The sequence below is a fragment of the Tarenaya hassleriana genome, unplaced genomic scaffold (assembly GCF_000463585.1).
Source record: "Tarenaya hassleriana unplaced genomic scaffold, ASM46358v1 Cleome44, whole genome shotgun sequence".
Classification (NCBI taxonomy): domain Eukaryota; kingdom Viridiplantae; phylum Streptophyta; class Magnoliopsida; order Brassicales; family Cleomaceae; genus Tarenaya; species Tarenaya hassleriana.
In genome coordinates this window covers 672,569-696,651 of record NW_010967136.1, presented here as the reverse complement: position 1 = coordinate 696,651, position 24,083 = coordinate 672,569, and the positions used below count along the sequence as shown (strand labels likewise).

Below are 24,083 nucleotides of genomic sequence, written 5' to 3'. Positions count from 1 at the left end.
TCACGTGGGAGGTCGGCCACAAGTGGTTTTAAAAACGTGGAAGAATAGGTTTTCTCTCTTTTTTTTTCCCACAAAAAAAAAAAGAAATAAAAACGTACTTTTATTTCCGAGGTTGGTTTTATATGCAGCTAATACTTTTTCTTTAATACTTTCTCCGTTTACAAATAGATGACGTTTCTAGATTTTTTTTTCCAAATTTTTTAAAAAAATATATATACTCTAATTAAACCACATTTTCGTTAATACTACTATTTTTAATTAAGGATGAAATTGAACTTTTTTTTTAAAAATAATCTAAAACGATATTTATTAAATGAGAAAAATATTCTATAAAACGATATTTATTCAACAGCGGAGGGAGTGTATAAGAAAGTATATACATATGCATACATACATACGTGACGTTCCAATTTCTGTGATATACAAAACGTATTGGGAAGATGGACTCTCCTTTTAACGAGAGTCCTCTTGATTTTGAGATGACTTTGAATAGGAAAATTCATGTGTAAAAAGGTAACATGTTCATTTTGTAAAAAAAAGTTTGTAGGTGGTTCCCGGCCTTCGATCTCTCACCACTCTCTCACCGGCACTCGTTTGAACACGAACAGAAAAGAGAGAAGAGATGACACGAGATGTACGAGTTCAGCACCGAGCGTAAAGCTCGGGCCTACGTCTCGGGAAGAGGAAGCCGCGTTCGTAGCTAGGGTTACAACACGAAAGAACCGCCGGACACCGTCGAACGGCGCCGGAAAACCACGAGCAAAGCTCGCCGGAAGAGAGAGTTTCTCTCCGCCGTAAAAAACACACCAAACCCTAAAATCCGTTCGAATGAAAAACAAAGGAGAAACCCTTAGGGTTTCATTAAACGATGGCAATGACGGAATTGCCCCTCCGTGTTGCTGAAACCTTCGGACTCACCTGGAGGCTTTGAGAGCCTCTCCTTCAGCTAGTGTATTTGCTGAAGATACTCCACAAATCTCCACCTTCTTCTGCAAATCCCTGCAAAACCTGCAACCGGAAAAACGCGAATGAAAAACAAAGGAGAAACCCTTAGGGTTTCATTAAACGATGGCAATGACGGAATTGCCCCTCCGTGTTGCTGAAACCTTCGGACTCACCTGGAGGCTTTGAGAGCCTCTCCTTCAGCTAGTGTATTTGCTGAAGATACTCCACAAATCTCCACCTTCTTCTGCAAATCCCTGCAAAACCTGCAACCGGAAAAACGCCGAAGAAACCACGCCAACAACCCTAGCACGCTGTCGCTTCCCTTTTACTTCCATTAGTAACTCTACCTCCCGACATATTCTAGGCGTATCAAACGTGCCGTTCTAATAGATTTCTTACCGAGCGTACCATAAGTACGTCTCAACGTGATAAACAAATATATACACGCAAATCCTAGTCTACCCAAAACGAGTGTCCGAGTGTCCCTCGACACCTCCCGTTTCCGAAGACTAACGATAACCTCGAATAGTTATGACTCTCTAGACCGTCTATATAACTCTCTCCGATGAAGTCTAAACTTCACCCGTGCACCCTCGAGAGTTAACCCCCGACATCTACCCGTCTCCCGAGTCTAACCCGACTACCCCGAGACTAACCTGAGTCATACTATCGAACCTGCTAGACAACCTAGCCCTGGATCCCCGTAGAGCCTACACCACCTATGAGTTAGTGACTTCTACCCACGGACCCTAACCTGTCAACTAGAATTGTCTCACGGTTTTGTCCCGTGAAAACGATCCTAGTCATCTACGATGCTCCACCGAGAATGAGACACGTGAGTGCACGTGCTCCACCTCGAGAGGGAGTGTCCTAGCGCTCCAACCTACACCGACTCTACCCGGTGAAATCTCTACCCGGTGAAAACCCGACACCTCCCTGCTCACGTCATCTCCTGAGCATCCTACCCGAGGAAGCTCCACCTAAATGTGGAGACCTCACCTCCTGACCTACCACCGAGAACCGAAGCAGCTTCGGTTTACTCCTCCGAGGTCATATGTCCTTCTACCTCGGACTCTCCCTTCCTCGTCATTCGGGATCTACATATCCTTCATGTAGTATCCCTACCTACCCGCGGAACAACTCACTCCACCTGGTCCTTGGCCTACTCCTGCAACCCGATTTCTCGGGTTTTGCCCGAGACCCCTAGTCCTTCCACCATACCCCTTTCAGGGTATACCGAGCTAGACAATCTAACTCCATCATCCTACGATGATATAACAAGAGTCTAAAACCGACCCTACCCGGAAGAGACTTAACCGACCCTAGAAGTGATGCAACATGACATGAGGGATGAGACCGAACCCTAGAGGACTTAACCCTAGGTATATTTCTACCTAGACAGACCTAATCATCTCTAAGATCAGCCTATAAGACCTACCCTAGGTACATTTCTACCTAGCCGTGCTTGACACGCCCTAACCCTAGTCTATCGGTCCTAAACCTAGGTACTTCTCTACATAATCAGACCTACAAGACCTAGAGAACACGACCTGACCGGACTTAACCTAGACATTCAACCTAAACCCGATCTAACGGACTTTAAACCAAGTCTAACCGGACATCTCTCTAGGTACATATTACCTAAACGGATCTAACACACTCTAAACCAGACCTGATTGGACTTAACACAAGGTATATTTCTACCTAACCGACCTCCTAGACTCTCGCACAAACCTGATTGGACTTACCCTAGACATAATTTTGTCTAACCGACCTATTAGACTCGAAACACAGCCTACCTTAAGACCGGATTACGTCTAACCAGACCTAACTTAAGGCTAACCGGACCTGATTATGTCTAATCAGACCTATAACACCGAGTCTACATGGCCCCCAACAAAGTCCTAACCAGTCCTATGATCCCGAGTCTACCCGGTCCCTCACAAAGTCCTAATCAGACCTACCCAAGTGCTATCTAGACCCTAACAGCCCTAGTTAGACAACCAAAAGCCCAAACTAGACCAGAAAAACCTAATCAGACCTAAGCCAATCCTAATTGACCTAACCAACCCCTGATTAGTTAACCTAAGTCCTAGTCAATCACCTAAAAGTCCTAATCATCAAACCTAAGCCAACTCTATTGACTTACCAACCCCTGATTAGACTTTTAGCACCCTAATCAGACCTAAACTAAGCCTAATGAGACCTAATTTACTTCTGATCAGACCTTATAAACGCCTAAAACCAACCCCTATAGACTTGCCCTGATCTAAACCGACCCCTACAGACCTATACCTAGTGATTCTAGACTTAACCAACCCCTAAACCAACCCGTTTTAGTCAAATCCCAACAAATCAGACCTAACCGGCCAATGTACCGGACTCTATGACTCAAAACTGGTACTTAGGAGTCCTATCTAGTCCTAAACTAGATAATACCTAAATCTACAATTAGATTCTAATTTGATCAGACCTAGACAATGTCTCTATAGACATTCTAAACATCTAATCAGACCTAACCAAGTCTATTTTGACCTAATTACCTACTGATCAGACCTAGACTAAGCTAGACTAACCCAAATTTGGCTAAACCAGACCTAACCAAGACCCAAAAAAGCCCTTACAGATCTATACCGACCTAAACCAGTCAATCTCAGACCTATACCAGCCTATTTTAGTCTAATCCGACCTCTTACCCAGCTAAACGTAGTCAAATCCAACCTATTCAGACCTATACTGAACAGAGAACCGGAATCTATGACCCACATCAGCTAAACCGAGATCTAAACAGGTCTATCCCTAGTGAATTTTCACTAAACCAAGCCAAATTGAGTTCTAATCCAACCTAACAGGGTAAATCGATCACTAAAGACCCTAATCTACCCTAAACCAGTCCACTATGCCCTAAACCAGACACCATCAGACCTCATTTGGACTAACTTAACCCTAAACCAGTTAGTTCTAGTTCTAATTATACACTCCAGACCTAAACCGATCTAATCTGGTCCTAAAACACGAATTCAGACCTTAACCTGATCAATACTAGTCCTATGCCGATAAACCAGACCTAAATAAGACCTATTTCAGCCTATACCGATCTAGATTTACCTTAACCGAACCCAATTGATCTAAATCCGGACAATTCTAGCCCTAACCGGACAAATCAGACCTAATTCAGACCTATATCAAGTCTAAACCGGCCTACATTGACCTCTACCGGACTTAATTGACCTAAACCAGTCTGAATTAGTCAGAACCGAATAAATCAGACCCTAAATTAGACCTAAACCAGCCTAAACTAGTCTGAATTGATCTAAATCGGACCTAGATTGACCTAAACCAGACTCAATTGACCTAAACCGGACTCAATTGACCTAAACCGGACCTGGATTGACCTAAACCGGACTCAATTGTCCTAAACCGGACCTAGATTGACCTAAACCGGACTCAATTGTCCTAAACCGGACCTGGATTGACCCGGACCGGTCTGAGCCGGTCCAATTGACCCCAAACCGGACCTGAACCGGCCCAATTGACCTGAACCGGTTCGGTTTCACCTAACCGGTCAACTGTTGACCAATTTTGATCAACGGTTTGACCTACCAACCTAAACCGGTTCGATTTTTAAATCGAACCGGGTTTAATTACCCAATCGGATTTAAACCGGCTAAACCGGTCTAAACCGAAAAACTCTAATTTCGGAAACGTGAGCCGCCGAGTTAACTCGGTCAACTCGGTCGTTGACTCAGCCCCGGAATCCGACTCAGCCGTGACTCGGTGAGTTACGGCCGATTCCGCCAGATTTCCGCCGGTTTTCCGCCGGTTCTCCCCACCCAACCCTAGATCTACACACGTAGACTCGAAAACTTACCTGAGTCAGCTCGCAACTCGCCCGAGTCTTCGATCTGAGTTAGATCCGAGCCCCTTCCATCAACTCGCCGTCGATCTGAGCCGTTCCCGCCGTTCTTGACCGCCGATCTTATCACCGATGGCCTCTCCGATGTCGGTTCTTGCCTGAACCAACTCGAACACCGCGTTAGAACGCTCAGACCCGAGACCCAGGGAACCTCGACTTACCTCGGCCGCGATTCCGCCGCCGATTCGCCGCGCCTCGCCCGCAACCGGGCTCTGATACCACTTGTAGGTGGTTCCCGGCCTTCGATCTCTCACCACTCTCTCACCGGCACTCGTTTGAACACGAACAGAAAAGAGAGAAGAGATGACACGAGATGTACGAGTTCAGCACCGAGCGTAAAGCTCGGGCCTACGTCTCGGGAAGAGGAAGCCGCGTTCGTAGCTAGGGTTACAACACGAAAGAACCGCCGGACACCGTCGAACGGCGCCGGAAAACCACGAGCAAAGCTCGCCGGAAGAGAGAGTTTTTCTCCGCCGTAAAAAACACACCAAACCCTAAAATCCGTTCGAATGAAAAACAAAGGAGAAACCCTTAGGGTTTCATTAAACAATGGCAATGACGGAATTGCCCCTCCGTGTTGCTGAAACCTTCGGACTCACCTGGAGGCTTTGAGAACCTCTCCTTCAGCTAGTGTATTTGCTGAAGATACTCCACAAAGTTAGAATCCATTTTGTCTAAATTATATGGGTGTGTGTATATATATAATTGTAATTAAATAAAAAAACACACACAAAGATATTATAGGAATTAATGGATAGAGACAAGTAAAAGAAGATGCGGTTGTTACTTAGATATATATCCTATTTATTTAACCAATTGGCCGAATGAAAAAGTTCGCTTCGATGGACTTACATTGTCTACAATTCAAATTGTTTCATTACAGATTCGATTTCTCTGTGGGATATACCTATGCATACGTACACATAGAGGTGCATGTACACGTATCCTTACACATGTGGTACATATACAGTAGCGGATTTAGAAAAAAATATAAGTGGGGGCATGGATTTTATACATATAATTTTATAAAACCAAATGTCATTTTAATGGGGGCATTAGACAGTTTTCTAAGTATTTTTACAAAATTTATACACAAATTTTATTATTTTTTTTTAATTTGAATGGGGGCATGTGCCCCCACTCCTCATCAAGTAGATCCACCACTATATATATATTGGATCTGGTATTTGTGTATTACTTTTGTAATTTTATATATTCCTTTGGAGAATACTAAGATAGATCACGTGTCAATATTAGAAAACATATTATCTTAGATTGGTTTACTTATTCTATTAGTGTTCAGATTCTACTGTGGTTATGGAATGAGTATTTATATAAAAATACTTTTTTATAATAACTTTTGGGTCCAATGATATAACTTATGATTTTCTTATATATCATCATGATATCCGATCGATTTTTTTTTTTTGAGGTTCAATCTGTTTCCACAAACAACTATTTGGATGTTTCATTTTGAATTAGGGATATCTCACTCTTTGATTTTCCTTGATTGTATTAGCGCATGGCCGGTGATTGGCTAATCGATGATGTATGTATTTGCTAATATATTTAACTTGGATATTCTCCAAGTTTGATGATATCTATATATATATATATATATGTATATGTATTTGGTACGTTTCATAATATACGGTTCAAACTGTTAGACCATATTTATGATGGTTGTGACTTTCACGTCATGGGAACAACATTCTTCCTCTAGGGAATATCTTCTTCATATTTATGATATTTGTAAATACCATGTTATGCAAACTTCAAAGCATACTTGTACGAGTATATATATGTGTACAATCTGTTGAATAATATTCATTCGAACGTTTACATTTTCGTGGTATCAGAGCTTCTTGTCTAACGACATTTTTTTTTCCCCGAAACCTTAGCCATCGTCACTCACCTCTTCCTTTGTGATCCTCTCTTTTTCTCATCATGTCGACCGACAACTTCTCATCTTCGGCAACGTCATCTGCTGTTGCCTTTAATCCTCAAGCACCGCAACAATCCCTCGTTAGCATCAACATGTCCAATGTGACAAAACTCACTTCCACAAACTACATCACGTGGAGTGTGCAAATTCGTGCTCTCCTTGAAGGGCACAATCTGGAATGCTTCATTCTAGACAGCAACATTGTTCCGGCAGCCATGATCTCTTGTGATGACTCCCTTGTTGCAAATCCGGCCTTCGAACCTTTCCAACAACAAGACAGATTGTTGTTCTCTGCTCTTCTTGGCACTATCAGCTTGCCCCTGCAGCCGATGGTAGCACGCTCGCGGTCTGTCCGTGATGCTTGGGCTTCACTTGCCAACATATATGGCAAAGCCTCTCGGAGACATCTTCTTCAACTCAGGGATCAGATCAAAAGATCTACCAAAGGTTCGCAGTCTATCGACGATTATTTGCGATTTATTCTCTCGAAATCTGATGAACTTGCACTGCTTGGAAAGCCTCTTGATCTTGAGGATCTTCTTGATGCCATCTTGGAGGGCTTGCCGGTTGATTTCAAACCTGTCATCGACATGGTTCAGGCAAAGGACTCACCTATCTCTGTGGAAGAACTTCATGAGAAACTGCTTCACCATGAAGCCAAGCTCGCCAACTCGTCTGTTGTGACGCCATCTCTCTTCCCTGTCACGGCCAATGTTACCAACCCACGGTCGCGACCAGCCTTTCGTGGCAATGGTCCTCCCCGAGGCCATCATATGCATCGCCCCACTCATGGCTCTTCTCGTGGCTATCTCGGCAAGTGTCAAGCCTGTGGTGTTCAAGGACACTCGACTCAGCGGTGTCCTCAATTCCGGCTTATTTCTGCATCAGGCATTCTCGGCGGCTCTCCTCAGTCTTCACCATTTCCGCCATATTCTCCTCGGCCTTGGCAACCCCGTGTTAATCACACGGTTATGCAGTAGTATAATGCCTCTCCTTGGCTTGTTGACAGCGGGGCTTCACATCACATTACGTCGGATCTCGACACCTTGTCTTTGCACAGCCCATACCGCAGTGGTGACGCAGTGATTCTCGGCGATGGGTCGAGTCTTCCCATTACACATACGGGTTTTCTCTCGACCTCTTCCTCGACTCGCCCTCTGTCTCTTACACATGTTCTTTGTGTTCCGGCAATGCATAAGAAACTTATTTCGGTTTCCCGATTATGCGATTCTAACTCGGTCTCGGTTGAATTCTTTTCTGATTCGTTTCAGGTGAATGATCTACACACGGGGGCGGCTCTTCTCAAGGGAAAGCTTAAAAATGGTGTGTATGAGTGGTCGGCTTCCTCTTTCATCTCGTCTCCTCATGTCTCTTTGTCGTGTCTAAAACCCTCGTTGTCTGAGTGGCACTATCGTTTAGGTCATCTGTCTTTTTCTACTGTCCGTCATGTTGTGTCCAAGTTCAAATTACCATTGTCTCGGGATTCATCTTCTTTTTTTTGTGATTCTTGCTCTCGCAATAAAAGTCATAAACTCCCATTTTCAGAGTCCTCTATTTCTTCTTCTAGACCCCTCGAACTTATTTTCTCCGATGTTTGGACTTCACCCGTTCTTTCTATTGATGGTTTCAAATATTACGTTTTATTTGTTGACCACTTCACACGTTATTCGTGGCTATATCCTCTTAAACACAAGTCTCAAGTTCGGGAAACCTTTATTTGTTTCAAATCATTGGTCGAGTCGAAATTTTCATCTTCCATTGTCTCCCTCTACACCGATAATGGAGGTGAATTCATTGCTTTACGGTCTTTTCTTGCTGCCCAAGATATCTCTCATTTTACTACTCCTCCTCATACCCCCGAACACAATGGTATCTCTGAACGAAAACATCGACATATTGTCGAAACTGGTCTCTCTCTTCTTCATCATGCTTCTCTCCCTATCACTTTTTGGTCTTTTGCTTTTACCATGGCCGTGTTTCTCATTAATCGTCTTCCCACACCGATACTTTCGATGTCTTGCCCTTATGAGTCTCTCTTCGATTTGTCTCCGAATTATGAAAAGCTTCAAACTTTCGGTTGTTTGTGTTACCCTTCGCTTCGACCTTACAACCAACACAAACTTGACCCAAAATCTTCTCCTTGTGTCTTTCTCGGGCATTCTCTCACTCAAAATGCTTACGTTTGTTTTGACATCCTCACCTCTCACTGTTTGTGTCTCGTCACGTCATTTTTCACCGCTCCATTTTTTCCTTTGCGGACCTCTCTCGATTTCGGCCTTCTCGTCATTCTTTGGATGTCCCGTCTCCGTGTGAAACTCCTACTTCGTCGGATTCCCTTGCCTTCCCTGTAATTCCCTTTACTCCGCCGGTCTCTCCATCTCCATCACACTCGCCCCTATGTGTAGCTCCTTCGCTGTTGGAACGCTCGGAAGAAGTTCCAGCTGCGTCCTCGCCTGATCCGTTATCTGCCGACATAGCTTCTCCGGCTAGTTCGCTTGCGTCTCCGCCAAGGAATAGACATCCTATGATCACTCGAGGGAAGAACAATATAGTTAAACCTGTGCAAAAACTCACTTTGACTGCATCTTTGACTTCTGTTCGCTCTCGGCTTCACAAGCACTCAAGGACCCTCAGTGGCGCTCTGCTATGGTTGATGAGTTCAACGCCCTCGTCCGTAATGGAACATGGGAACTTGTACCACCTGACTCTGTTGCAAACACTGTGGGTTGCAAATGGGTTTTCTGGGTTAAGACCAATCCAGATGGTTCGGTTGATCGGTTCAAGGCTCGTTTAGTTGCCAAAGGTTTTCATCAACCAGGTGTGGATTTTCATGATACTTTCAGTCCGGTGGTGAAGCCCACAACCATTCGTTTGGTTCTCAGCCTTGCCGTGACACATCATTGGTCCATTCGGCAACTCGACGTTAATAATGCTTTCCTACAAGGTCGTCTCAATGATGAGGTATTTATGTCTCAACCTCCCGGGTTTGTGGATCGTGATCGTCCGGATTTTGTGTGTAAGCTTCATAAAGCTATATATGGGCTTAAACAAGCTCCTCGTGCTTGGTATTCGGAGCTATGTGGATTTCTACTGGATTACGGCTTTATGAACTCCCTTGCCGATGCATCTCTTTTCTTCCGCCACAACAATGATGCCATTCTCTTAGTTCTCGTCTATGTTGACGACCTTATTGTCACCGGCAGCAATTTGGATCACATTCAGTCATTCATCTCCTCGCTTGGAGCTCGGTTCTCAATTAAAGATCTTGGTAATCTGTCATTCTTCCTTGGAGTGGAAGTGACACGTACATCTAAGGGATTATTCATCAGCCAACGCAAATACATTAATGACTTGCTTACTCGCACCAAGATGTCCGATTCCAAGGCAGTGGCAACGCCAATGGCATCCACTTCTCGGCTAACCCTTCAGTCGGGATCTTTACTCTCCGATCCATCCGACTTTCGTACGGTGATCGGTAGCCTTCAGTATATTTCCTTGACGAGACCAGATGTTTGTTTTGCCGTAAACAAGCTATCTCAATTTATGCATGCTCCAACGGACGAGCATTGGCTTGCGGCCAAACGTGTCCTTCGATACTTGAGTGGCACTCGTGAGGCTGGAATTTTCTTTGCCGCGACTAATTCTCGGTCTCTTCATGCCTTTAGTGATGCCGATTGGGCTGGTGATCCTGGTGACTTCAAGTCTACCGGCGCATATGTTATATACCTTGGCAAGTCTACCGAAGCATCCTGTTTCATGGTCCTCCAAGAAGCTTCCTGGTCATTCCCGATCTTCGACTGAGGCTGAATATCGTTCGGTAGCTAATACATCAGCTGAGCTTCGATGGATCGTCACCTTACTCTCCAAACTCGGAATCTCTCCACCGTGCTCCTACAATCTACTGTGATAATGTTGGAGCTACCTATCTTAGCTCGAACCCGGTGTTCCATTCTCGCATGAAGCATCTGGCTCTTGATTATCTGTTTGTTCGTAGCCAAGTGGCAGATGGTTATCTTCGAGTTATTCACGTTTCATCAAAGGATCAACTTGCTGATGCCTTGACCAAACCTCTTGCTCGGGCTTCTTTCCATGACCTTTGTATCAAGATTGGACTCACCTCCGGCGCTCCATCTTGAGGGGGCGTGTTAGACCATATTTATGATGGTTGTGACTTTCACATCATGGGAACAACATTCTTCCTCTAGGGAATATCTTCTTCATATTTATGATATTTGTAAATACCATGTTATGCAAACTTCAAAGCATACTTGTACGAGTATATATATGTGTACAATCTGTTGAATAATATTCATTCGAACGTTTACATTTTCACAAACTGGCAACAGTTTTGTGCGATATGGTGGCTGGTAGAATGAAGAGCAAGGCACCTTATCATCTGGTTTGAAACAATATGAAGCTTGAAAGCTAAGTATAGTGTTTTTTGACGAGTCAGTAGTCGGGGGCAAACTCGATTTTAGATGAGCCGAGTCACGGTTTTTCTCACTCGATCAAAAAACGGGCTCATGAGTCACGGGCTCGTCGACCTCGCTTACAAGCAAGTTTTTTTTAAAATGTTAATATTTAAACTTTTTTATTATTTTGTATTTTTTATATTTTTAATATTTTTTTTATTAGGCTTGTGAACTGAATCGTTTGGCTCACGAGGTAGGCGAGTCAAGCCATCAGACCCAAACAAGCCAGCTTAATTCATATACTTATTTCCCGTAACATATCGAGTTCCCAAGACTTTCAATTTTAATTCAGATTGGAAATAAAGAATCAATATATGACCAAATCATCATCCCTTGGTGGACCTAATCCAGTTTTTTATAGATCTCTTATAGAGTTCTCATCTTCCAAACTCGAACAAATCAAAACATTGCCTAAGTTGTAGAGCCCGATTCCAATATTGAATATGTAGAATTCCGCCTCGTTTCTATGCCTAAACAAAGGCCAACTTCAAAGAAAACCTTTAGACGTTCCAAACGCTCATCAAGAATATGAACATATGGTGAACAGGTTATAAGTTGGACAAAAACAACATTTCCACATTCATTTCATTCAAAACCAAAACGAGTGGAAACGAAAAATTCATGCGGTTGACCTCAAATAAATTTGGGATTAAATAAATTTAGGATTAAGGTGATGTTGATATTGATTTGATTAGAAAAGACAACCGGTCCCTTTTTTTTTTTTTTTGCAAATTGTAACTGTCCTGCTAATATTTAGTCATTTGTGGCTCTGATTTCAAACTCCTTTTGTTTTTTTTTTCAGGTTGACCCTTCATATGCCTTCGGTGAAAATAATTGTTTGTGATACACACAGCTTTCAAGGAAAAATAATTCGTCCGAAAGAAGCCATAATCATATCGTTTATACATATAGCCGAAGGGCCAAAGAAGAGAACGTCTTCATCGCCTATCTCTATTGTTTTTCACCCATTTTAGGTTCTATCGAATTTATAACGATTTCAAGAGTTGAAAATGAGATGCACAATTATGATATTATAAGTATATTATAAATATATAGAAATACAATTTACCATAGTAAAAATACTCCCATACCCACATACGTACGAGTTTCGAAAATCATATTATCTTAGATTTGATTCGAATTCAGATTTACGGACATTCGCAATTTGGATTTGAATGGGGACAAACATCTAGCATTCGGATTCTTAATTTTGTCCAAACCTTACAACTTACAACTTACAAGGGAATGGAAGCTTAGGGCGGTGACATCTACGCGCCTCTCCTGCGCGTGTGGTTAGAGCTCTTCACAAAGTTTTTCAAAGGAAAAAATAACAATTACCTCGTTACCAAAAAAAAAAAAATTACCAAAATCACCAAACCCCTTAAAGGTTCACTTCTATTTTGGTCATACCTACCTGATACAATACAAAAAGGGACACATGGAAATCTTCCAATAAAATCAATAAAAGAACCCTATAAATTACACAACAAAATAAAATATTACACAACCAACCAATCACCTCATATATAACAAAGCTCACACCACCATTGATGGAATCAAGAAATTGCCATGGCTGCGAGTCTAAGCTGCTTCTCCAGAGGCAAGTGTTCTCTGAAGGCCACGCAAATGTAATGCATGACCTTGAGAAGCAAAGGTGCACTATCTCGTTCGCTTTCGGCTAGGGGCTGTGAGCTTGCCGATGTATCGTCATCATCGCCCGGACCAGTGGCGAAACTGTAAATACGTCCCATGGAATTCCAGAGATTTGAAACGAAAGTCTGTCCAATGACTTGCCAGTCGGGATCAGAGAGGAGTGAAGTTACGGTGACAGCCATATCTTTCAACACCATGGATCGGTCTAAGGTGAGGAATGGCATGTACTCGCAGCACATACCAGAGAGAAGACCGACAAATAGAAGAGCCTGTTGGAAGGGGCGAAAAACACAATGCACCAAAATATATTAGTAAGAGAATCAATAAAAATCCAAATAAATGAAGGTTTTTAGGGGTGAAGGACAGAAGGATCTTCATATATTAGTATTGAGAGTTTTAGGGTTTAGGGTTTTAAAGAGGAGGACTTCGAGCTCTTACCGTGGAAGGATAACGAGAAATGCAGCTGATTTCAACAGCTTCGATAAGCCACTTTCTCCTTACACCTCCATCTGTATGTTGAAGTGCCGCCACTACCTCGACTAGAACGTTCCACATACCTTAACAATCCAAAAAGAGTTTCTCAAACATTTGGGAAATTATTTGCGAGAAGAGAACAAATATCTAATAATTGGTGTGTTTTGGTGTTTTGAGTAGTTTATTAGGGGGGGTTATATGCAAAGAGCTCCAAATTCTCGGAATAATTTTTTCTAAATCGAGAATCCAAGACTTTGATTCATCTTTTCTCAGTGAGTACTCTTTAATTAGCAGATGAGAAGCACTTGTGGATAGGAGGAACTCACCAGATGGTTCGCAGTTAAATATAATAGACTTCAGTCTTCCTAATTCAGTGGACGGGATAGAGCCATTCCTTGCAAGCTTCGCTTTTGCATGGATCTTCCTCATTAGCTCAGCCTGGAGCTCGACATTTCTATCTACGGAATCAAAACTTGAGACCTGTATCCAAAGAAGTCAATAGTTAATTTTGTTAGATAGAAACCAGGACTCATTCCATTGATACAGAGAAATCATAACTCTGATCATGAAAAGATCCATGTACCAGTAGAAAATCATATAACCAATCCTGACGAGACTTCTCTAAACACAAAACTGCCTCCGACCATTCCTTCACCACACTCGTCTCTTCTGCTGCATATGGAGAGTGTGAGGCTACTGGCAAGAAGGCAAAGAGCAACTCCATGCATTTTTCAATCTTTGAGATGTACTCTGAAGAAGACTCGAGAGAAGTTTCGTCAAGACACTGACGGAGACCATTCCAGCAAGAAACCCGCAAGAAGCTTTTCTGGTCAGTGTTATACACTTGATTTGAGGATAGTGAGGTTATGAAGTGAGACATATCGTCAAGCAGTTTCTCTGTCCTTGAACCTGAGAATATTCTCATCATGTCACCTAGATGACAGAGCATGCATGACTGCAGATTGAGCTCTAGCGCATTGAATCTGGATAGCTCTGATAAATCGTCGAGAAAAGCCAGGAGTTCATCGTGCTGGCTTGCATGAGCCAATGATAACCTGAAACACTCTTCTCTAAGAGCTTCTTGTTTCATCAACCTTCTTATTGTTGCTCCCCAGTCCAAGGCCGGTAATCTAGGAGCACGAGACATACACCTCAGGATAGTTGCCACTGTGCCAATATTCAGAGAGCCACCTGCCTGAAATTCAAAACAAAAAAAGTTTTAAAAGAGAAATTGAGATGTAATAGACACACATCCTGAACAGATGGCAGCTACTGCTAGAATGAGGAAACTACTGGACCGGCCAACGTAATCAAACAAAGATATGTGAGATATGAAATCCAGCCCATACTAGGTCTATTCCGGTCCTCACAAGCCCTCCATGAAGAATCTATGGGAAAAAAATAGCTTATATAAGGTGGATGTCTGCATAGCCTTATAAGCATCAATCAATTCCATGCTTTGCAGCACACTCACGGTGACCCAAGCCAATGCACATTCTAGGCGCCTGACTTTACAGCCTGTCCTGTCCAGGTCTGCCCCTTCATAGAGTGCTCCATCCACAAAGTTGAGCTCCACAGAGGGCATAGTCTAATACCACTTGAATGAAAGCAATTAGATACTAGGTCCACACCAATTCTTAATAAGCCTATGAATCTAACCCAACCCTAACAGCTGGCTCGTTGACGGAAGGTGCAAATATCATATAAAACCATCCATTAATCCCATGCTTAGCAGATGTGGATGATAGTAATTTTATACGGAGATAAGAAAAGGCTAAAAAAATCAGAAAGTTTGGAAACACGCATACCTCAGGCAATTTCAGATTCTTCATCCATTGAGCAAGTTCTGAGACCATGGCATCCTCAGAAACGCTATGAGAAGCAAGTTTGCGGTGAGAATTATCAGGTTGGATATCACTGGTGAGGCTTAATGTTCCTCTGGACCACATATAATTTCTAAAAATTGAGATAGCCCATGCAGCATACAGTTGTAGCCGATGATCCTTGTTATTTTGTGCAATAAGGAATATCTCTTGCACAACAGGCGTCAAATGCTGAGTGAAAATCAAACTAGAAAGCAAAGGACCTGAAACATAAGAAATTTCCTGTTCGGAAATGACATGGTGTTAGTAAACTCAACATATGGATGCAACAAATTCGCAATTACAAGAGTAAGGGTCTTCCAGAAACATACACCAAAAACTTACCTTCTCCTCAGAATTGGTTTGTGGAGTCCGGGGCAGAGGATGGGAATAGACCAAATTTCCAGCACCTGCTCCTAAGGCATTAACGACTCCGAGCATGCCACCAAAATGGACGACAGGTGGATGAAGCCCAGAATAACATGTCCTAAACAGTTCAAGTAAGGATTTTATTGGCTCAACGTCAATAGGGTGGATACCTTCATTCAGAACACAGCCAAGGGTTTCTCCGGCTCCAATGCACGAAGCTATTAACAAACTGGTGTGAAATGCACCGGACTTTTTAACATCTAATAACTCAGAAATTAGCTCCTTGAAGCCTTTGATAAGATGATCCACCTCACGGTAATCAAATAGTTCCATCTTTTGGCAGAAATTGATCACAACTGGAAGTGCCAAGCAAGCGCCTACTGAAAAAGCTCTCTCTGATATGTCCATTGAAGATCCCGAGATTTGTTTAAGAGAATATGCATGTGGTACCCATGATATGATCAGGTCCTTTATCTTTAGAACAGCATCTTTTCTCCCAGTTCTGTATATCGCACCAACTGACAACCCCAAACCTATAATGAGCCCAGCAATACCCCATATATCATCATCGAAATCTTCAGAATTATCATCTGATAGTTGAGAAAAGCTTGTCACATTATCTTCTTTGAAAACTGGAAATAGTGCAGACAAACTATCTAGGATATCCGATGAAGTGTGCAGGAAGCGAACTAATATTGAAGCTAGAATCTTTGCTATCCTCCCTACGAACCTTTCCTCTTGGTTCCTATGAGTCTCACTTCCTATAATGGGATTTTCAGAAACTTCAGCCCGAGTAAGAAGATCTTGGCATGAAAACCCCAATCCAACCCCGCAGGCTCCTTTAACAAAAGTGCTTTTACTGCTACATAAAACCTGAAAGCATTTTCCAACCAATAAGATGTGTTTAGGATAGCTCTATATTCCATGTTTCTAGATTTTGTAGATCTGAAAGATCAGAAAGAATCCGGTGAAGGCAACTTGGAAATTTAACGAATGGAAGAGAGCAGGACAAGCAATTCACACACAGATGAGCACCAAATGTTGGAAGACTACCGACACTGCAGATTATTTGGGGAGAAAAGAATGATATTTGTTCAGAAATAGTCTTAGATGAATAAGCAAGATAACCGATCAAAAGATAACGAGCACGTCATGGCATCTTATTCTTGATCACGAAAAAATGTTAATTGCTTAAAGTGGTAGGGATTAGGGAAACCAGAAGAAACCAAAAGAAAGTTGTCATATATTCCTTAAATTTCCTACTTCTTCAGGTGCCTCCTGAAAGAACTATCTCCACAACGATTTTCAAAAAATATATTCAGGAAAAGACTGATCCAACTCATCAGCATATAGAAACAGTTTTTAGAAACAAGTTCAATTTTTTTTATGTTTTACTGCTTACGTACCTCAAGAAGTCCAGAAATATTTTGAAATTTTTGCTTGTGATCAGTCGCATGTAGAGAAGAGGAAATCAATCCAAGAGAAATACCAGCAGTCCATTGAAGGTGTTCGTGTTCGTACTTAAACAACCAATCCAGCAGAAATTTTGATGCAGTTGCTTTAATATTATGGACAGCTGCTGGCAACACCTGGAACAGAAAACAGACCATTAACATTGATTGATACCCTTAATCGTCAGAAACATGGAAGACTACCGATACTGCCCAATTATCATGAAATCTTACTGCACACAGTGCACCCAGTGCCAGCGCTATGTTTTCAGCACACCTCGGAAGAGTTTCTTCAGCCATATGCACCAAACTCTATGTAACAGTCATAGCATAACATGCAATTAATATATGATTTTAGCATTTGAAACGGAAAGTTAGATCTGAATTAGCGATAGAAAAGATGGTATCTTAAACCTTTAAAATCTTGCTAGCAGCTTTAGAAGTTTTGTCAGATGAGATATCTGCAGCCGTTGCATCAATAAATATTATGTTGGCTCTCATCCACCGTCGCATAAAGGATTTCATTGATTGCAATGAGATAAGTGCAATGGCTATATTTCTTGAGAGCTGTAGAGATGCGACTATTTCCTTAAATGCATCCTCATATTGACCATGCAAATCATGAAAGCCCTGCAATGCAACCACATCTACAGCTCAATACTCCAAAGTATGGAAAGTGTCTGACCAAACAAATTACAGTGATGGTATTCTTACTTTTGATGCCCCGTGGTTTAAACTTCTTGGACTAAAGGAAAGACATAATAATGCAGCACCAGGTAGTTCCCTGATGTTCATTCCTTTTCCTGCAATGAAATGTTTGCACATTAAGTCCATGGGAGTGCCCAAAATTCTCTGCCTAACTGATTTACATGAAACCACCAGTTAAAAGGTCTATTCTGAAATCGAAACATGAAGAAAATGAGTATTCAATAAGCTTAACCCTACACATGGTTGTTCACCAGAATGTACCCTCTCTCATTTGTTTACATGGGAAACAGACTTGAAGATTTTTGTCGTTACAGACAAGAAATCCCTTATTTCAAAGCAGAACAGGGAAAAAATAAAAAAGGGTATGAGCCTAAAAGGCATAAACATTAATATTCTTACTTCTAGGCATCTCCAGTCAAAGGCATCGTTTATTATAGGCTAAAAGGAATCATTTCTTGCTATCCCCTCTAAAGACTAAATAGGCTAAATTTAATATATCTATCAAAGTTATTTGCAGAAATTCACTCACCTGAAGGGAAGATGACCTGAGGAATCACATCCAGCAGCTTCTCAATCTTACTAACAGGAACTTTCTTCTCTTTCACATTTCTTCGGCGAAAGCTGGATAATATCAGAAAACCAAATTTTAATATTTATGCTGCTAATGGGTTTATAAACCAACAATACAATGACATGTCGGAAAAAAACCCAACAAATAGCGACCAACAAATAGCGACGAGATTATAATCTCTATACGTGTGCTCATGCATGATGATCTTGATTAGAAGGTCTTCCAAAGCCCTAAGAATCTCTGGATTTGTCTCGGAAAAGAGTAATTTTGCATAATTTCCATCTAAGTCAGAAATATTCTCTTTGATAAATGACACCTGGAGAAAACAAATCATGAAAGGAATCAGAAAGATACAACTGTAAATAGTCAATTCTAGACAGTAATCATAGTTGAAGTCAGTCGAAAATATACCTCATACTGACCCAGAGCCGATAAGGCAGAAACTCGTGCCTTTGTCCATTGAAAATCATGAGTCATCTGCACAAAGCTAGCAATTTCCCATAAAATTTTCAAAACCTTTTCTGCATCTTCAGGATATGCTTCAGCATCCATTGCCCCCCACCCTAAAAGAACGCATAAGCTGCAATGTATTTCATCAGATTCACAGCATTCAGTTTTCCACCATGTACAGAAGAACTTACAAAGAACTCAACAAGGACTATAACCATCAGACACAGCATTTCAAAGAGACTGGGGGAGCAGGGTGGGTTGAAAGAAACAAATCTAGATCATTGATTTAAAAAGAAAGTTTTCAGACTACATAGATCCCCATCAAAGAAGAAATATGCTTGCCATGATTCAAAATATATCACACAGACCTCAAATAATAATGGCTAGAAAAACTCTGAAACACCCTAAACACCTCATTGGTGCTTGAGAATTGGATAAAAAATTATCCAGGATATTATGCCTTGCTTACCTATGAGCAAGGGAAGGATTCATGGTGATGCTCTGTGCATGCTTCTCAATGACACCCCATGCAGTATAAAAATCTGAGTGGATAAAGCAAAGGTAACTTAACATGGGAGAAACAAAAACATATAAACTAACCAAACACACATATAAACATAAGCCATCATGAGAGTACCTATTACATCAGCTTCACAAAGATGAGAAAGACTCTGAAAACCAAGCGCTCGAACCGCAGAGTCTTGGCTTTCTATAGACGCCTATCAATCCAATGGCGTGAGAATTGATAAGACTCAAAAGTTTCATGCACTGCCAAGGCAAATAACAAGCAACATCTAAGAATCCATACCTGGACAGACAAGATTAGGTCCACTCCCCTATCAGGATGTCTCCTGCAGACATCACGGATGGTAGCAGCCATACTTATGCATATATTTCTCTCCGAAATGAAGTCAACAAACCCTTTTGGACGTAATACATCCTGAATACTCGAAAGAATTAATAGAATAGAAATAAGTACAAATAACTGAAGCATGATGAAGTTGACTTTGCCGATTTAAAGTAAAGTTTGTATGGGGGTTTAATACAGGTAATGTACGTATAAAATAAGTTACTAACCTGCAGGCTTGAAAAGGCACGGTCATTGATCTCCCAGGTCTTGCAGAGCAATCTAATGGCTGTGGCATACAACAGTCTAAAATAAACCATCATCAGAGTGACTCATACCAACTCCAAGGCATTGGTAGTACAAAAATAGAACAAGACCAGTGTAGCTTAACAATTAAGACCAGTATATGAAGCTTAAAAGCATCAAACATCAAATACTGAATTTTTGGCTAACAAAAATTGTATAATTGATCATAAATCCAATTGCGGAGAAGTTGAAAGACACCCCCGAAGCTGTCCATAAAGAATAATGCATATGAAAAGTGAAAAGGAGAAAACAGATAATAAAACATGGAAATGTCATGATTGCAGAATTGATTATCATCAACGTGATAAAAGGAACAAATGAAAAACAAAGGGAAAAGGACGTACTAACCCCTTCACATCCTTGCGCAGCATTGGTGTAATAGTTTGAACTACAAGTGGAACCATCACTGGTTGTGAAGCAAGTGATGGAAGCAAGCTCAGAAGTTTTGGCTGCAAGTCAAAATGAAAAAAAATGAGGAAAATGGAAAGTAAACAAAACCCTCCACTTAGTAAACGAGAATTAAGAAGAAGCCCATGAAAGTGAACTCACCAACGCATTCCGGCAAGGATTATCTTTTCGAGAAAATATGTTGCTGTAATATAGAACAGCTAGCAATAGAGGAACAGCCATTTTAGGATCCATGACACCAGTAGCAGCCAAAATATCGATAGCATCAGATCCAAGGGATGGATGAATCACCAGGACACAAGCAATAGCACCAAGTAACACGGGTATCTCTTGTGACAGAGACAAAGATGCCGAAGTTTTTCTTCTATCCAAAACCCATTGAGCATGTTCCCTGAGTAGTGAAGCCCAAGATCTTGGTTGATGATCAGTTTCTTCAATTCCATTTCTTCTACTAGAAGCCACTCTTAGGAAGGAGGTAGATGTTGGATAATGATTCTAGAAAAGACAGCATTACAAAACTCAATCAACATGGTACTCCCAAGGTTTGTATAAACTATTTTACTGAGAATACCAAATCAATGTTTTGTATATAATCGGTACATACTCTGGGAGTATTTCTTCCAAATCCACAAAGACTAACAATTTCCAATATAACCTAGCCTTTGGATTGGTCTACTTAACAGTCATACTAGTACTGCAGGCATGAAAGAAAATAGCAAGTGTCTCCAAGAATTAAACCTGATGCCAGAGTTGCAAGATGAGCCTAAACACAACAGAACCAGCCCTGCTGAGAGGTGGATCTCCGTCATGGATGCAGACCTCAGTCTTTGATGCTTTTGCCAATTTTAACAAGACATTTTCTATGATGGAAAGAACCTTACTTGCTGCTCCTTTGACTGATTTGGAGGGCGAAGACATGAGTACAACAATAGGGAACAATAACAAAAGCTCGTCACTTGGATTGGCTGCATCTCTGATGAATGTGCTTCCTGCAAAAATAAAATAAAATAAAATAAAAGATTCAGTGTCTATTCATTCAACCGGACTGATAACACAATTGCAAACAGTTGGCACATAAAAAACAAAAACAAATTGTCAAGTAATTATGACATTTAGATTTTTATTCAACCAGCTGGGCATTTAGATTTTTACTGAAGTCAGTTAGTCATGCCAAGGTGTACCGAGATGGTTGAAACAGAAGATTAATAGTCAGCGACTCAACAACTGTACAACGAAACAGGCAAGTGCATAGAATTGACAAAGGTAGAAACACAGATGATACCATTTTGACTTTTCCATAAGAGCAGGAAATGGAGGAATTTTAAAATAGAGAGTTCTTCATGCTCAGCATTGGACTTGGCAAGCATAACAACTAGAGAAAGAACCACCGAAGATAATTCAGGTACATACGGCAACCCAAGATCCCTTTGAAAAGTTAACAAGTGCTTGAGTGGCTCAATAACAAGCTCCTGTTCAGCTGCTTGAACATGAGGAGCAGTGTAAAGCGAAAGAACAGTATCTACCAGTTGCACTCCCAACATATGAACCTCTGTTAGTTCCTGCGAATGAAAGAAGAATGATTTACATAATTACATTTTGCTTCCGACGGAACACAAAGTTTAAGCTTAATAATGAAAGACAAGATTCTCTTGATGTTTATTTAGGACATACCAATCCAGTCCCAACCAAGTCTCTCATCCAAATAGTATAGGCATCCACTAGAGTCTTGACAATGCAACTGAGATTCCGATCACCCTGAAGAATTTTCAGCAATTCAGAACTCGGTGCGAACTTCCATTTAATAACGGATATTCCATTAACTGAAAACAATGGTGAATGGGTATATACTTACATCTAAATTCTTGCCCGGGATATATTTTAAGCAGCAAATAAACAACCTGAAAACAGGCAGTACTTCATGGCGGAATGAGCAACAAAGGGAAGCAATTGAAGATATCAACTCCCTTAAAAACAAAGATGACGCCGAATCCGTAAATGGTATTCGCAATATCGCAAATTTCACGAATGGCTCCAAAAATTCACACACTCCGACGATTCCAAATCGCCGTTTATGCGCCATAAACAGTAGAACTTGGTGAAGAAGCTCCGTTTGAACCTCTATTCGGCTTGAAAGAATCTGAATTTAAAAAAAAAATCCCTCGAATTCTGAGTACTTTCGACAAAAATTCTACAAGTCCGGGAAGTAACCCGCATCAATTTAACTCTTACCCTGACAAACGGATGATTCTCCGAAGTATTGAACTTCCAATTCCCACCTTTCCGCTCATAACCGAAACGAATCAAAAACCCTAACCCCTTCACGAAGAGAGAAACGAACTTCGGGTGGGATCCTTCGAGAGCGGACTGAAGTTCCAACAAGCCGCGTGAAACGTCCAACACGGAGTCCAAGACTAAGCGACATAGCTCACGAACGGATTGATCGACGACGGCGACGGAATCAGCGGAGAGACAGAAGGAGATCGCTTCTCGTCCGGGATCGGAGTCAGGCCCTAGACGCTCCGAAGAGGATCGGAGCTTGGAGAAGACGGAGATCACGGCGAGTCTCTGAATCGACGGTTGAAGAACTCGGGTTTTCTCCAGCAGCGGAGCGTACGAGTCCATCGTCCGTATAGTGAGAAAGAGAACAAAGAGGTTAAACCGAAGATCCAATTAAACAGGGGAGCTTTGTAACAACCATCAAGAACAAAATTATAAGGCAGTTTAAGTGAAAATAAAATAAAAATTATTTTCTAACCAAGTTAGGATTAATATTCATAATGTTGTACTATATATTGTAAATAGGTAGACATAATGCTTTAATGTGAAATAAAAAATAAGTTGGGCTCTACACGAATAAAATAGAATAAAAATTGCAGATTAGAGTGAGATTTTAAATCTAAAAAAAAACTAAATTGCCTGTATGAAAAAAAGTAAATCCTAATTAGTGAAGAAGGTAGTTAGAAAAACATGAAATCTCTATGTATTCAATGCGACTGAAAGATCTGGAAAATTCAATATTAAACATTTTTCCAAAATAATCCTCTTCCAAAGGCAAATAATTTCCTTCATTAAACAAAGCACATAACTCGAATGATTCTCCCAAGTACAGAATCATTCACTGTTAAAACGGAAATTACCGAACTATCCCTAGGCTTCTTCAGGCCGACAATACATGACGTCACCACAACCGACAAGCAAAATTACGAAACTGCCCCTGGCCTTCTTCAGCTCCTGGAGGCCTAATGGGCCTTATCTACAAGGCCTAGCCCACGTCCTTGGTCTTCCCGGTACGAGAAACTCGCCACGTCGGCCATCTCATATCCTCTCTTTCTTTATTTGTTGGAGGTAAAACCCTTTCTCTCGGTCGGAGGGTCTGCGTTCGATCTTTGTATTCGGCAATTATATTTCATTTTGGAAGGTCTTTTATTTTTTATTTTTCGGACGCTTTTGATAATGCAGTTTTTAATTTTATTTTGAGATTTTTAAATAAGTTTTTGTTCTCTCTTTAACGACCTTCCAACCATAACAGCCTTCGTTTTGAATTATTTTCATTTTTTTATTATTTAGAATAAGTACCGAAATCATGTAAACGATTTGATGAAAGCATGGCCCATTGAAGGTTGACCCAAATGGTCCCACATTATGATCTCGTTGTGGGTCCATTATTACCACTTCCATTTTAAAATTTCTAGTTCTTTTTTTTTTT

At 41.2% G+C, this 24,083-nt stretch overlaps 1 protein-coding gene across 1 annotated transcript; it reads right to left on the bottom strand.

The window, feature by feature from the left end:
* Positions 1-12,599: 12,599 nt before the first annotated feature.
* Positions 12,600-23,037, bottom strand: LOC104825324 (protein RST1). Its single transcript, XM_010557651.1, has 24 exons — positions 22,607-23,037; positions 22,230-22,514; positions 22,049-22,132; positions 21,660-21,936; positions 21,116-21,366; positions 20,519-20,872; positions 20,318-20,418; positions 19,894-19,969; positions 19,625-19,756; positions 19,454-19,535; positions 19,286-19,358; positions 18,778-18,946; positions 18,552-18,682; positions 18,325-18,416; positions 17,802-17,890; positions 17,502-17,717; positions 17,322-17,399; positions 17,043-17,225; positions 15,613-16,509; positions 15,214-15,510; positions 13,989-14,600; positions 13,732-13,885; positions 13,370-13,488; positions 12,600-13,200 (listed from the first exon to the last, which is right to left on the bottom strand). Exons 1-24 carry the CDS (start codon positions 22,997-22,999, stop codon positions 12,835-12,837), a joined length of 5,511 nt encoding a protein of 1,836 aa, XP_010555953.1. The 5' UTR covers positions 23,000-23,037; the 3' UTR covers positions 12,600-12,834.
* Positions 23,038-24,083: the final 1,046 nt, after the last annotated feature.

What these genes read in the sequence shown, in the direction of transcription:
- LOC104825324 (XM_010557651.1), bottom strand. Translation starts at nt 22,999, where the DNA reads ATGGACTCGTACGCTCCGCTGCTGGAGAAAACCCGAGTTCTTCAACCG. An exon ending in GTGCCTTTTCAAGCCTGCAG is followed by an intron (nt 19,757 to 19,893) that starts GTTAGTAACTTA and finishes TCGAGTATTCAG; the next exon opens with GATGTATTACGTCCAAAAGG. An exon ending in AAACCAATTCTGAGGAGAAG is followed by an intron (nt 15,511 to 15,612) that starts GTAAGTTTTTGG and finishes ATTTCCGAACAG; the next exon opens with GAAATTTCTTATGTTTCAGG.